At 46.5% G+C, this 13,336-nt stretch overlaps 1 protein-coding gene across 3 annotated transcripts; it reads left to right on the top strand.

Annotated features, from left to right (window-relative positions):
• Positions 1-1,658: 1,658 nt before the first annotated feature.
• On the top strand, positions 1,659-12,788 carry LOC101154942 (ephrin type-A receptor 2). Of its 3 annotated transcripts, none has more exons than XM_023954842.1 (17): positions 1,660-1,813; positions 2,456-2,523; positions 3,670-4,306; positions 7,302-7,457; positions 7,547-7,879; positions 8,563-8,690; positions 8,802-8,979; positions 9,075-9,177; positions 9,377-9,429; positions 9,507-9,632; positions 9,710-9,895; positions 9,992-10,053; positions 10,377-10,586; positions 10,745-10,894; positions 11,053-11,246; positions 11,635-11,790; positions 12,133-12,788. In XM_023954842.1, exons 1-17 carry the CDS (start codon positions 1,738-1,740, stop codon positions 12,239-12,241), a joined length of 2,925 nt encoding a protein of 974 aa, XP_023810610.1. In that variant the 5' UTR covers positions 1,660-1,737; the 3' UTR covers positions 12,242-12,788. The 3 variants fall into 3 exon arrangements, with proteins under 3 accessions (XP_023810608.1, XP_023810610.1, XP_023810609.1); XM_023954841.1 differs by having other exon boundaries at positions 9,710-9,913; XM_023954840.1 differs by having other exon boundaries at positions 1,659-1,813; positions 9,710-10,053.
• The last annotated feature ends 548 nt before the right edge of the window (positions 12,789-13,336 follow it).

Below are 13,336 nucleotides of genomic sequence, written 5' to 3'. Positions count from 1 at the left end.
CAGAAAGGTGTAGTGGTTTTTATTCTATAAATGTTCCAGTGCATGTCTGAAATGACACATGGAGTCCACAGCGTTACGTTCTGCATTCATCCAAAGGATTTTCGATCATTTTAAGGTCAGAAAGTCATTCTCACACCCACACTTAACTTGTTAATCCATGTTTTTGAAAGACACCCTTCAGTCTTTCGGGTGTGTGATTAATGTTTGTGAACGGTTATGTCAGACAGGAACATTTTCACCCTCACTCGTTTCTTTTTTCTCCCTTTTTCTTGAGGGTAGCTCTTCATCACCGTTCTGTCTTCAGCTCTCAGCCTGAGAGGCTCTGCTCTCCAAATGCACTCGGCTCCACAGAGGAGACTTGACTCTGAAATTCCTGCAGATGCGAGTTGCTAGGTAAAGACATTGTTCCACGTTCTTTGTGGTGGCATATTCATACCCAAATACTGCAGTTCTTTTTGAAAGCCTGTCTCATTTGTAGTCATATATTCATAGCAGACCCCCCCCTACTTGACCCCTCCTTCACCAGTCGTGGGAAAGACCAGACCTGGATGGGATGAGAAGAATCCAGACAATTATTGGAAAGACTGACAAACCATTATTGAATTAAAGCACAAATGGCACTAAACCCTGCAGTATTTTTTTAACTTTGTTGTTCAAACCGCTAGCATCACTCACAAAATGTAAAATCAAAACAAACTTACAGATTAGTGTCAAAACAAACGTGAACACTGAAGCTGAAGAATCAGGAACTCAAATTAAAATACATTATAAACTATAAAACAGTTGTGAAGTTTGATTTTACAAAATAAAAGAAGTCTTTACATAATTGATTCTCAAAGAAAAGAAATGTGCACAGATTTTTATTTTAATTGTGAAGACTCAACCAGAATTATATATTTTAAAATACTAGAAACCATATATGTTTATTTTTGATAATTCAGCATACAGAAAATAATTAAACAACCCCGTCAGCATACTACACAAATGTAAAACTGAATAGTTCAACATCTTTAGATACAATTTCCACCTATCATTAATTTAGTTCCCCATTTAATAGTTTAATTGCTTTTGGTAGCTTTTTAAATTTATACCAGTGTGTTTTCTTGTAAATGAGTTTAACTCTTCTAAAGATTCAGAACAAAGTATATTAATTCGTTTCCTTGGAAATCAATGAATCCCTTTGATGCAACTATGCATCAAATCACTTTCAATCCAAATTTACCTTATTTTCTGCTTGAAATAAAAAAAAAACACAAAGGAATTTTAATACGATCATTGTCATAGGTGGAAATAAATCCAGGCGTCAAGGGATTAAAACTTATAGAACAAAAAATGAAAATTTGAGCAAAAGTCACAGCAGGTTTTCTGATATATTTTCGATTTAAAGTCTAATTCATTACCTAGCTAAGCAGAAAATTTGGAACATTTTTGCGAAGCTTTTATTATTTAGAACTCACTCCTAAATCTATGCATACAAAAACAATCATAAACGAGAAAAATGGATTCAATAAACGTCCCTAAAGCGCACTTCCTGCTTATGTAAACAGGTGGGTGCGAGGTCGCCCCGCCCCGAGCAGCATATTCGGAGCACTTCCACATTCCAGAGCAGGAGGGGGCGGAGCGATGACGCCACCTGTTTCTGAATGGGCTGCTGCGCAGTGATCCGGCGCAGAGCTACAGCGACAGGCGGCCGGGAGCTGCGCAGGGATACACGGCCGAGCGAAGTTTCTATCAACTATGGCGCTGCGCGGATTCAACCTCTTCGCTTTTTTAGTCGTTAACGGAGTATTTTTGAGCCGTCAGTCCAAAGAAGGTAAGCTGCACAGTGATTTTGAATACTTTAGATTATTGTTAAAATGAGTTTAACCGGTTCTATTCTCTCTCTCTCGATGCTGGAATGTTAAAATGTGGTTCTATTATGTTTTTTTTTTTTACTTTTGACTCTATAATATTTAGAATTAGATTTAAAAAAAAATTACTTTCCCTTTCTGAATTGTTTAAATCTACTTTTTATCTGGAGAAAACTTTTTAATTTAAAAAGGGGACATTTTTGGCTCTAATTAATTGCGCATGTCTTACTTAATTGGGGGACTCGCCACCCCGACACCTGGCCGATGGCTTCACACTTTATTGTTCACATCATCATGGTCTGCAAATTCATGGTCGTCTCTCGTCATGGCGTTTTAAGTGCCCACGCCTTTCTCAGACGGGATGGACCTGCGGGACACGCTGAAAGAAATGCGGAATCAGGCCGACATGCTGGATTAGAATGTCAAAGCCTGGCATGTGCTCCCCATAAAAGCTGCTGCCCCCACAGATCAAGGCAGGGAGGAGAGTTCACCCCACAGAAACAAAGATGTGTCTGCTCACATCAGCTCTGTAGGAGGACAAACCCATGCTCCACTGGTCTGTTTCACTTTTTAGTCTGACATGTTTTTTCTCTTTGCTTCCCCAGAAGTCTTGTTGGACATGAGATCTTTAGGATCCGAGCTGGGATGGTTGACCCTTCCATATGAGAACGGGGTGAGTATTTATACCCCTCCAACTGTCCCGCTCTGAACTCTGACTTCCAGGAGATGAGCTGCACTTTCCAAACCTGCTTGGTGACAATAACAGGCCCGGCTTCCGGCGAGCGATTGGAATGAGTGGCAGCTCCATGAGGTTTGGCAGGGTTCCTCTGGGCCTTGCGTTGGGGCCGTACCCTCTCATAAGGAGCTGGTGAACGCCGTTAAAATGTCACGGCTCAGTCTGCGTTTAAATTTAAAGTCCTCAAGTGCATTTTTACACGCTCACAGTTGGTCGCTCTTTCTTTGCGGGTAAACCACATCAATTTAGGGAAGATCTTCCTTTTTTTTTTTCCTTCTCTCCTTCCCCCACCTTCTCTGAGATTCCTTTTTCAAATCCACAATTGACACTACTAGTGAGCACAATGGAAAGAGAGGATAAATAAAAGCTCAGATGAAGAAAAACCATTCCTATCTATAGTTCAGCGGCTTCCGTCTAAATTAAGCAGCAGGGTACGGCCAAGTTGTGGAGTGTTGGCTGTTTCTTGTTTTAACTTTTGAGGATGTTTGAGGCTTATCGTATCAGAGAGGATTTCCTTTTGTCTTAACATTTTGCCTTTATTCTTCTCCTTCAAAGCGACACTTGAATAAATCTAGAGCAGACAACGGCTGATAGTTTCCAGCGCCTCAAAGTTTGTACAGCTTAGCCTCAGCTCCAGCTACTTATTTCCTTTTTTTTTGTTGCCTCGCTGACCCAGCTAACATATGAGCTGTTAAAATTAAATCCACAATAAAGTCCTTTAATCTTTTTTTTACTCGTCATCATTTCCCCCTTGTAAAGAAACCCCTAATTGCTGCCAATTTTGTTGCCCTACCTCCAGCAGCTCTGTACTTATAAAGCTGGGCTGGATGGTATAAGCTGTTTTTTTTTTTTTTTTTACAATGTTAGCTGCAGATTGTCTGCCTCACACATGCACGCACTTTAGTGGAAAACCACACACGATGGAAGTGCGGCACATGTCCGGACCAGTAGTCTTTGACTTGTGGAAAAAGGCTTCAGTGCGTTTGTGGACTTTAAGATCATAAAAGATGTGAGGAAACGTTAGGAAAGCCTCAAGAGTTTGTTCCTCTGTGGATCTAACTCAGTGAATGTGTTTGTTTCCAGTGGGAGATTGTGCAGACGGTGGTGAATGGCTCCCCCTTATACACCTACAGCGTCTGTAACGTAGACTCTAGTGACCAGGATAACTGGTTGCGCACCACCTTCATCCAGCGGCGCTCCGGGGCCAGCCGCGTCTCGGTGGAGCTGCAGTTTGTGGTGCGGGACTGCAACACCTTTGGCAGCAGCTCGGTCGCCTGCAAGGAAACCTTCAACCTCTTCCTCGCCGAAGCTGACGCCGACGTCGGCACCAACTTCCGCAAGGGCCAGTTCAGGAAAGTGGCCACCATCGCGCCTGATGAGATCACCCAGGGGAACGTCCTGAAGGTCAACACCGAGACAAAGACCGTGGGCTCGCTGTCCAAGAAAGGCTTCTACCTGGCCTTTCAGGACATGGGTGCCTGCGTGGCGCTGCTGTCGGCCCGCGTCTACTACAAGACCTGCCCGTCCACCGTGCAGAGCCTGGCGGTCTTCCCGGAGACGGTGGCGGACTCTCTGAGGGAAGTGGAAGGCGTTTGTGTGGAGAACGCCATCGGTCAAGCCACCCCACGCATCTACTGCAGCGCTGAGGGGGATTGGGTGGTTCCAGTGGGGCAGTGCCAATGTCTCCCAGGTTATGAAACCACAGCGGACTCGTGCCAAGGTGAGCGCTGCCAAAAATGTGCCACGCACCCGAGTGTTTGTGTTGCTTTGAAAACTCGCCGTCTGAAGGTTGAGTTCCTGTGTGGCTGGTTTAGAAATCGCTGTAGGTCTGGCACAGCAGGAAGTGCGGTGGCAGACGTTTCTTCATTATATGAGGAAACCCAACTGCCATCTTCAGGACGGCTCCTCAGGATTCTCCCCTTTGGCTCGTCATTCCTTCTCTCCCTTGACATTTTAAAAGTTGCTCTTATTGTACAAGTCTGAACGTGGTGTGGCGGCTGAAAAGGATACCGTCAGGTGTAAAGAAGCCGGGCCTCTCTCAGATTTGTTCTTTTCTTCACCGAAAAATCCCCTAAACTCTGGAATGGCCTTGTTCCCCGCGGCTCCGGCTGAAAACAAGCGGACCAAAGCCAATTTCAAAATCCTTTTTTTGTACAAGAAGGCGTCTAGCTTTCTTCATAAAGTAAATTAACCTGGAATGTGAGAACACGGCAACGGTTTCCACAAATGATGGAGAAGAATGCAGGAAGAGCGCAGAGACGGACGCAGCTGTGGCATTTTTACTGTACGCGCTCCCCTCTGCCTCCCTCCGTGTGGAGCCTGGTGTGTCCTTTGGCATGCTGGGGTGTGGCGCACTGAGCCGGCAGGAGGAAGCGTGGGAGGAGAGGGCAAAGATTGAGGAGGAAGAAGGGAGGAAGGGCCGAGTGCGCTGCGGGGATTTCTGAGAGGAATTCTTTCATCCTGGCGTCAGCTACCTACAGCACTGATTGACTCAAGAGCAGGGGGGCGGGGGGGTGCGACCTGAGCCGCTGCGTCTTCTCCTCGCAAGAATCTGTTGTGGGGAGGTTGCCACGGTTACCAGTAACCGCATATTACAGGGACGGCGTTGACACGCCTGTGCTATGTCGGCCTGAGTCAGGGTGCGGTTTATGACTCCCGGTGATACGTGTCACCTTGACTCGGAGAGAAATTCCTCCGTCTGTTCCCATAAGTGTCCCACCATCAGAAAACGGGATAATTGACTGCTAAAAAAAACGACTTGAATTGGTATTTTTAGTGGAAAGTCTTTGTGTTTCTCAGGACAGTCCATCATTCCTGAGTGGATGTGTGGTGGTTCTGGTTGAGCTGACACACATTCCAGGCCATTGAGGCTGTGCTCGGACCAAAAATAAGACCTGATTAGGAGACTTTTGGTTGATAAGGAAACTTTTACTCCCACACAATCCTGTCGAGTGATGTATATCAAAAGTTGCTCTTGAGTCATAAATTGAAAGCGGGGCAGGAAAATGCTGTTGGGAGCAGATCATGAGTCAACGAGAGCTGAGCAGTCAGGAAGACGAACCTGATTATTAAAATGCTTGAAATTCTTTACAAACTTTTTTTTTTAAACTTAAATTTTCAACAGCCTCAAAGTTTAGAAAAAGGGGAGAATGCACTGTGGAGCCCCATCTGTTCAGGCAGCAGAGATGAGGAAGAGGAGGAGGAGGAATGCTGACGGACACAAATAAGCAGGTTGCAAGTCGCCAGTTGGTTGACGAGGGAGGTTAGTTCCCGGCTGCTTGGTTAGGTCTGGAGTGTAATTTAGTGGAGAGGATTAGTGGAGCAACAGGACAGCTGTTAGCCAATGACATGCCTCACTCGCTCCTCTTTTGCTCTTTCATCCGGTTGTTAACAAACGCGCCGAGCGCCCTAATCCACGCTCCCACTCATTAGCACAATGAGCCGGCACAAAGAGCAGAAAACGGGTTCAGTCATGAGATGCAGCGGTGCGGAGGACCCCACACCTTTTCACATTTGCCATGGAAGACTGGAACAAAAGGAGGAGCCGCTTTAAAAAAAAAAACAGAGGAAAGTCAGACTTTCAGTTTGCTGCACAGATGCTGAAACAACTTAGCCTATCTGTCAGTTTATCACGGAAGAGGCAAAATGTTTGCAACCGCTGTACGGCGGCGCAGTGTCTGCTCGCAGAGACAATGGGTGAATAGAACCCAGTTTTCTTTGCTGAAGGTCCTGCTGTTGCAGCTCAAGATGAAATGGGCTCTTTTCTTATTCCAAACAAATGCCCCCCCCCCGCCTCTAGAGTGACTCCCCAGAGACTCTCCTGTTGGTGCCCCGGACCTTCGGCTCCACTCCTTTCTGCATTCATCAAATCCAGCCTGTTTATTCCAATCCAAAGCTGCAGCAGTCGGGGTGCAAAGGTCTTCCTTAGCTTTAGTGGCAAAGCCTGTTGAAGTCACCCCCAGGATGGAGGGGGGGGGGGGGGGGGGGGGGGGGGCTGAAAGGCTCCTCCCCAGGAGTGGGCTGAATGAAAGCAGACCTGGAATCTTTCACTCAGTGCTTTTAAACTGGGCTGAGGCTCCAATCAGAAACGATGCGTCCCATACAAAAACAGCAGGCTTGTCCTCATCCGATCCCTGTCAGCCTAGCGTGCTTTGGTCTGTGCGTGGTGTCAACAAAAGGAAGGAAGAGCGGGAGGATACGCCGGCTTTAGGCTAAACTGCAGCTCCAGCGTTCTGGTTTCTGTCCCGTCTGCATGTTCAGTCACCTCTCGTGGCCTGGAAGGCTGTTTATCTCTGCACCCGAAGCTCACATTTCTGCCAGAGATACCATTTCCTTTGGCGCAAAAACAAAAAAAAAGATATTCAGTATAGAAGAACATGAGCCGAGAGTTCACAGATCAGATCACCTGATGGATTTCCAGCCCTCCTGCCATCCGGTTGACACCGGCAGTGTTGACCTTAGATCAGGCCTGCAGGCAGGAGAGGCGAGTGAAGGCATATCGTCAGGGAAACCCCTCCTCATTCTTCTGGATACAAAGACTCTGTGATTATAGGTTACTAACAACAAATGCTTCCTGCGGGTTGGAAGGGGCTGGACCCGCAAAGACGGCCTCATTGTTTGCCTTTTGATCAGCCAGTGCTTCCTGTGTTTGTCTTTCTGATAGTTAAAATGTTGAAATGAACACGCCCTCTTTTTTTTTTTTTCTTCTTCTTCAGAATGCAAACCAGGTTACTTCAAGTCCTCTGTCTCTCTTGCGTCGTGTCAAGTTTGTCCTCGAAACACAAAGCCGTCCTCAGCCGGTGCCACCGAGTGTCAGTGTGAGGACGGGTTCTTCCGCTCGCCTTCAGACCCCCCAACGTCCCCCTGCTCCGGTAAACCTGCAACCCCTCCTCCAGCTCTCGGCCCACTGAAGGCATTTAAAGTATTCTAACTTCCGCCTGTCAATCACTTCCTCTCAAAGCTCCGCCCAGTGCTCCTCGCGACCTCACTGCCACCACCCTGTCTGGGGAGGGACGCCTGCTGCTGTCCTGGAGTCCCCCGCTGGTGACCGGCCACCGCCCCGACCTGACCTACAGCGTGGCGTGCAGCATCTGTGACGGGACGGCATGCTCCACCTGCGGCGAGAGGATTCGCTTTGAAACGGACCCCGCAGAGCTCCGGGAGACCAACATCATCATCAGTGACCTGGATTCCCACCTCAACTACACCTTCACTGTGGAGGCTCACAGCGGAGTCTCCCAGTTTGACCCCGAAAGAGCTTCTGCCACCGTCACCGCTGCTCTGGACTACACAGGTGAGATCCTCTCTGTTTTGAAAGACCCACTCCAATAAAAATGGTGCTTTTGGTGTTTTTAACACATTCTTTTTTTCATATAGGCACTGGGCAGGTCACATGCTAATGTTGCACCGCTGATGTTAGCTTGGGGGTGTGAAGGGCTGTAAGCTAGCAGGAGAGAAAATAAACAAGGAGCTCTCTGTAACTGGGAGGGGAAGGGGGGCGGGGTGTCCCTTCGCCAGCAGTCCCATCAAACTCAATCGCCAAATCTGAATGAACTCGTGCCGCTCTACAGAAACTATAACCTAGAAAACTTTGGCTATAAATGGTAAAATCAAAATTTAAAAAACCACTGCGAACCCTTGTTAAAATGGATCAAAGTGGGACTTTAAGCTTTTAGTGGCCGTCTCCTCATTTTGTTTTGAATGCTGCAGCTTCAGCTGATGTTTGGTTAGGTTAGTTAGGTTTAGGTTCATCATTTCAGGTGTGTATTTTGGGATCTTTTTAAACCAGACTGGTGTAAGAAGATCACAATGTGTTGAGCTGCATCCATCATTGAGTCGCAGGTCGGTATAAACGACAGACTTCCTGCAGAGGGGTGGGTGGGGGGTGGTGGATTCCCTAAAGGCTTTTTTTTTTCTCCAATGTCCTCTTCAAGCACTATGATTACTCTCTAACGACTATTTGCTTTCTCACCACAGACCCCCCCAAAGTGACGTCGATCCATCTGGAGAAGAGTGGTCCCACCAGCCTGTCTCTGTCCTGGAGTCTGTCCCGCAGACCTCCAGCCCACATCAGTCACCGCTACGAGCTCATGTACCGCCGAAAAGTAAGACTTTAGGGTTTTTCTTCCCCGCTTTTCTCTGCAAGACAAGGAAACGCTTCAATTCTGGTTTGTCAAAACAAACCATTAAATCCCATCTAATCCCGCTCCTTGCAGGAAGCTGAAGGGGAACGCGATGTGACCACCTACACAGTACGAATCCTGGACAAGAGCTTTGTTCAGATCACCGACCTGACCCCCGACACCACCTACATCTTTAAGGTGCAGGCGCTGAGTCCTGAAGGCACTCCAGGGAGCTTCAGCACGGAGCACGAGTTTCACACGTCACCTCTGGGTTAGCTGCAAGACTTTCCTTAAACATTTCTCTGAATAAAGTACGTTTTTAGGTGACTAATCTGTTTATTCTGCGTATGTTCATGATCGTCACAGCTGAGCCTCAGATCCAGAACAGCTCCACGGCGGTTTTGGGGGCTGTGGTTGGTGTGGCGGTGATCCTGCTGGCAGTGTTGGCGTTCGTGGTGCTGCGAAGGAGGTTGGTAACGGCTCACTTCACGTCCACAGTCAATGCTCCTGTTGTTCAAATAAACACAGAGAACACGTCTGTAAACTTATGGGGCGTCTGACTGATGGAAGCGCACAGAGAGTTTAGGAGTAATAGCCGGTGTCGCTTATTTAAAAACAGTCTTTTCAGTGGAGGCTGACCTGCAGTTCTGCTTTTGTTGTCCTCTCAGGAGACTGAGCTCTCGTGGCAGACGAGGAGCCGAGGATCCTTACTTCTCCACGGGTTAGCATACCAGCATGCGGCACTTCTGACCTCATTTTCATTTTGACCGTAACCATGACGACTCTTGTTCCCGACAGACCAACTGAAGCCTCTGCAGGCTTACGTCGACCCGCATACCTACGAAGACCCCAACATCGCCATCCAAAAGTTTGTTACAGAGATCGACCCAAACGCCATCGCCAAGCACAAAGTCATCGGCGTGGGTAAGAGGGTTGCCCAGCGACGCGCCGTGAGTTCAGAGTCTCTTGAATGTCCTGACATGTTGATTCTTCATCTCCAGGAGAGTTTGGGGAAGTGTTTCGAGGCGTGATGAAGACTCAGGGCAAAGGGGAAGTGACAGTCGCCATCAAGACCCTGAAGCCGGGCTACTCTGAGAAGCAGAGGCAGGACTTCCTGAGCGAGGCCAGCATCATGGGGCAGTTCTCACACCCAAACATCATCCACCTGGAGGGAGTCGTCACCAAATGTGAGCCAACACTTAGAGGTGGAGTAGCAGTTCAGACGTATGACTTTTTTCTCTGCTTTTATTTCAACAACAGTATTTTTTATTTTATTTTTTTAGTCAAGCACGCCATGATAGTGACAGAATACATGGAGAACGGAGCTCTGGATACGTACCTTAAGGTAGGTTTGACTTCAACCGTAATTCATGTCTTTAGATCACCGCCTAAAGCTAGTTTTTCACAGGCAAGTTTATTTGTATAGCACAACTCGTACAGAAAGTGACTCAAAGTGCTTCACGAAACAGGAAAATGCATTAAAATCACAATACGTAACAGTTAGAAGATTAAAAACATACATGATCATTATAAAATTTACTTTAAAAAAAAGGAAAGAGAAAGGAAAAGGGGTGTTGATAAGGATCCTTCAGTTGTATACACTGCTAAAACCCCTAGTTCTTAAACCCTAAAGGAATACATGAGCTGAGCATCTGTTCTCTGTTTAAGGACCACGATGGCGAGATGTCTCCATACCAGCTGTTGGGGATGCTGCGAGGGATAGCTGCTGGCATGAAGTATCTGTCGGACATGAGCTACGTCCACCGAGACCTGGCCGCCAGAAACGTTCTGGTCAACAGCAACTTGGAGTGCAAAGTGTCCGACTTTGGCCTGTCGCGTGTTCTGGAGGACGACGCCGAGGGCACCTACACGACCAGAGTGAGTCCAGCGTTCAAGCCCGGCTGCTTCCTCTCAAGAAGCAGAGAAGTGTTCTCGTTTTTCTTGAATCCCGCTTTCAAGAGCTAATCCTTCACTGCTTTGTATTTCCCCCTCGTCTGGCTTACTAATTATGATTTGTGGGGGTTTGTTTGCCTTAGGGGGGTAAGATTCCGATCCGCTGGACCGCCCCAGAGGCCATCGCGTACAGGAAGTTCACTTCAGCAAGCGACGTGTGGAGCTTCGGCATCGTCATGTGGGAAGTCATGGCATTTGGGGAACGGCCCTACTGGGACATGAGCAACCACGAGGTATATCATCTGTCAGGAGTCTTGCGGTCATGATGACGGACTGTTTCGGCCTGCGTAAAGGGAGGGGGGTGATGGGGGGAAAGGGCCTTGCAGCTGATATGAAGCTTCCCCTTTGACTGTAATCTACTTGAATGTGACCGGCCTGCGCGTCTGTTCAGGTCATGAAGGCAATCAACGAGGCGTTCCGGCTTCCCGCCCCCATGGACTGTCCGTCCGCCATCTACCAGCTCATGCTGCAGTGCTGGCAGCAGGACCGCGCCATCCGACCGCGCTTCGCAGACATCGTCAACATTTTGGACAAACTTCTCCGAAGCCCAGAGTCCCTGAAAACCATAGCAGACTTTGACCCACGGTAACGAAATGATTACTCATTAAAGTCTAGGGTTTGTTCAGTGAATCCATTCCAACTCATGAAAGAACATGAAAAGAAAAAACTATCTAAGCTGTTTATCCTGGGATTAGATTGTACCCGTCCCACCTATTAAGTATTATCTGGTTTGTTTTGTTGTTTGTAAGGACAGGATGACTAACTGTTGGCTTTAAGCCAAACTCTTCCTCTGCAAACGGCAGAAGCGATATTCTCCGCTCTTGGAACATTGTATACAGAATTTGCACGAAAGTCGCATTAAAAACCTGTTGAGCTTTCCTAAAATGCACAAAATCAAACATTCTTTAGAGCAGCTGGAGTTTTTTCAAAGTCTTTAAAAAGCTCTGAGTGATGTGAAACGTTTCCCCCTCAGCGTCTCGATCCGCCTACCCAGCACCAGCGGCGGTGACGGCACCATGTTCAGGTCCGTAACCGAGTGGCTGGAATCCATCAAGATGAGTCAGTACAAGGAAAGCTTCGCCCGCGCCGGGATAACCACCATGGAGCAGGTGCTCGCTCTGAGGCACGAGTAAGTGCACGCATGGCACACAGGTGCAGCTCCGCCCTAGAACAGCTGGCGTTTTCCCATCGCACAGGGAAAGGTTTGAGTTGTTGGCTGGAGCATGTGCTGTCCAGTCCATGAATGCGGGGGAAAGTCATGGCACCGCCCAGTCCACATCCTTCCTTCCTGTTCCTGCTTTAAAATCGAATTTAAAACCCCTTAAGTCACAATTTGGTTTGGATTTTTAATGTTTGTGAAAAAGTTTTTACATATTTTTTCGCACAACTATTTCTTACAAAAACCCAAATAATCTGAGAAGTGATTTTGAATCCAACATGTTTTTTTTTTTTTTGCGTCATTTTCCTGCAGGGACATCAGGAACATCGGCGTGCGGCTGCCCGGTCACATGAAGAGGATCGCATACAGCATCTTAGGCCTGAAAGACGAGAGCAGCTCCCTCAGCGTGTTTGCCGTGTGATCTAAAGCATTCCTCCAAACCAAAGTGCACTGAAGCACCACACCATTTCACTCACGGCTGACAAGGACTAAAGCAGGAGAAGGGGGGGGGGGGGGACCTCCCTAAAGGGATTTTTGTATTTATGTGGCAAAGGATCACAGAGGACTTAAAGGAATATTTGTACTTTATGAAACCTTTTTTTATAAATCAAGGAAAAGTGCTGAGCGCACGTATAGTTTATAAATCAGTGCAACCGTGCGCCTGTACTCACTGAATGACTGAAAAGCTTCTTCCATCTCTGGATGCCGGAGCGTCTGGATCTTTCTGTTTCTGTGATCCACGAGGCGAAGGATCCCGGAGTTGTTGTTCCTCTCAGGGCAAAGAATCACACATTCTGTTTTGCTGTTTGTGTCTTTCATGTGTTTGTTTACATCACCTCTTAATGCAGTTCTGTCCAGTTTTTTAATTTAATATTTATTTTATATTTATGTAATTTGTTACTTTGAAATGGATCCACTACATGTTTTCTAGGCATATTTGAATAAAATTAGCCTTTTGAAAAAGTTTATTTGGATTTGTGTTCAGTGGTTGGTTTCAGGCTTCTGCCACCTAAAGGCTGATTTTTATTTTTATTCATTTAAGCTCCAGGTAATAAAATTGACTGTAAAGTAAGTTTTTATCTTACCAACTATGACACAAACTGGAAAAAAAAAAAACAAAGAGATCCCGATGACTTTTTAGCACTGGCGTGTACTAATTCTTGTTTTTTTTAATTGTTCCAATATAAAGTCAACTACAGAGATTGGATTCACTTATTTTAACCCATAAGAACCTTCAGTGACATCAGTGTAACCAAAACCTTTAAGACGGGTTCTGTGGTAAAATAGACATAATTTTATTTTCAAGAAAGAAAAAAATGGGTCTTGGTTCTTACGGGTTGGGAAATCAAAAGACAGAAATTTCACTTGGAGGCGGTTCGTGTGTTACATTTTGCTGAAACTATTTTTATCTGAAAAATGTTGAATTTAAAGCAGAAGTGACAATTATAAATGTAAACATCGCTCTGTTTGGTCAAAAGAATCGATGTAAAAATCAGTCCAATTTAGTCAAAACAAA

The sequence above is a fragment of the Oryzias latipes genome, chromosome 5 (genome assembly GCF_002234675.1).
Source record: "Oryzias latipes chromosome 5, ASM223467v1".
In the NCBI taxonomy this organism is placed as follows: Eukaryota; Metazoa; Chordata; class Actinopteri; order Beloniformes; family Adrianichthyidae; genus Oryzias; species Oryzias latipes.
This window is presented reverse-complemented; position numbering and strand designations above follow the sequence as displayed.

Coding starts and splice junctions, on each gene's coding strand:
- LOC101154942 (XM_023954840.1), top strand. CDS start 1,738: ATGGCGCTGCGCGGATTCAACCTCTTCGCTTTTTTAGTCGTTAACGGA. Junction 1,814..2,455: donor GAGCCGTCAGTCCAAAGAAG/GTAAGCTGCACA, acceptor TTGCTTCCCCAG/AAGTCTTGTTGGACATGAGA. Junction 9,430..9,506: donor GGATCCTTACTTCTCCACGG/GTTAGCATACCA, acceptor TGTTCCCGACAG/ACCAACTGAAGCCTCTGCAG.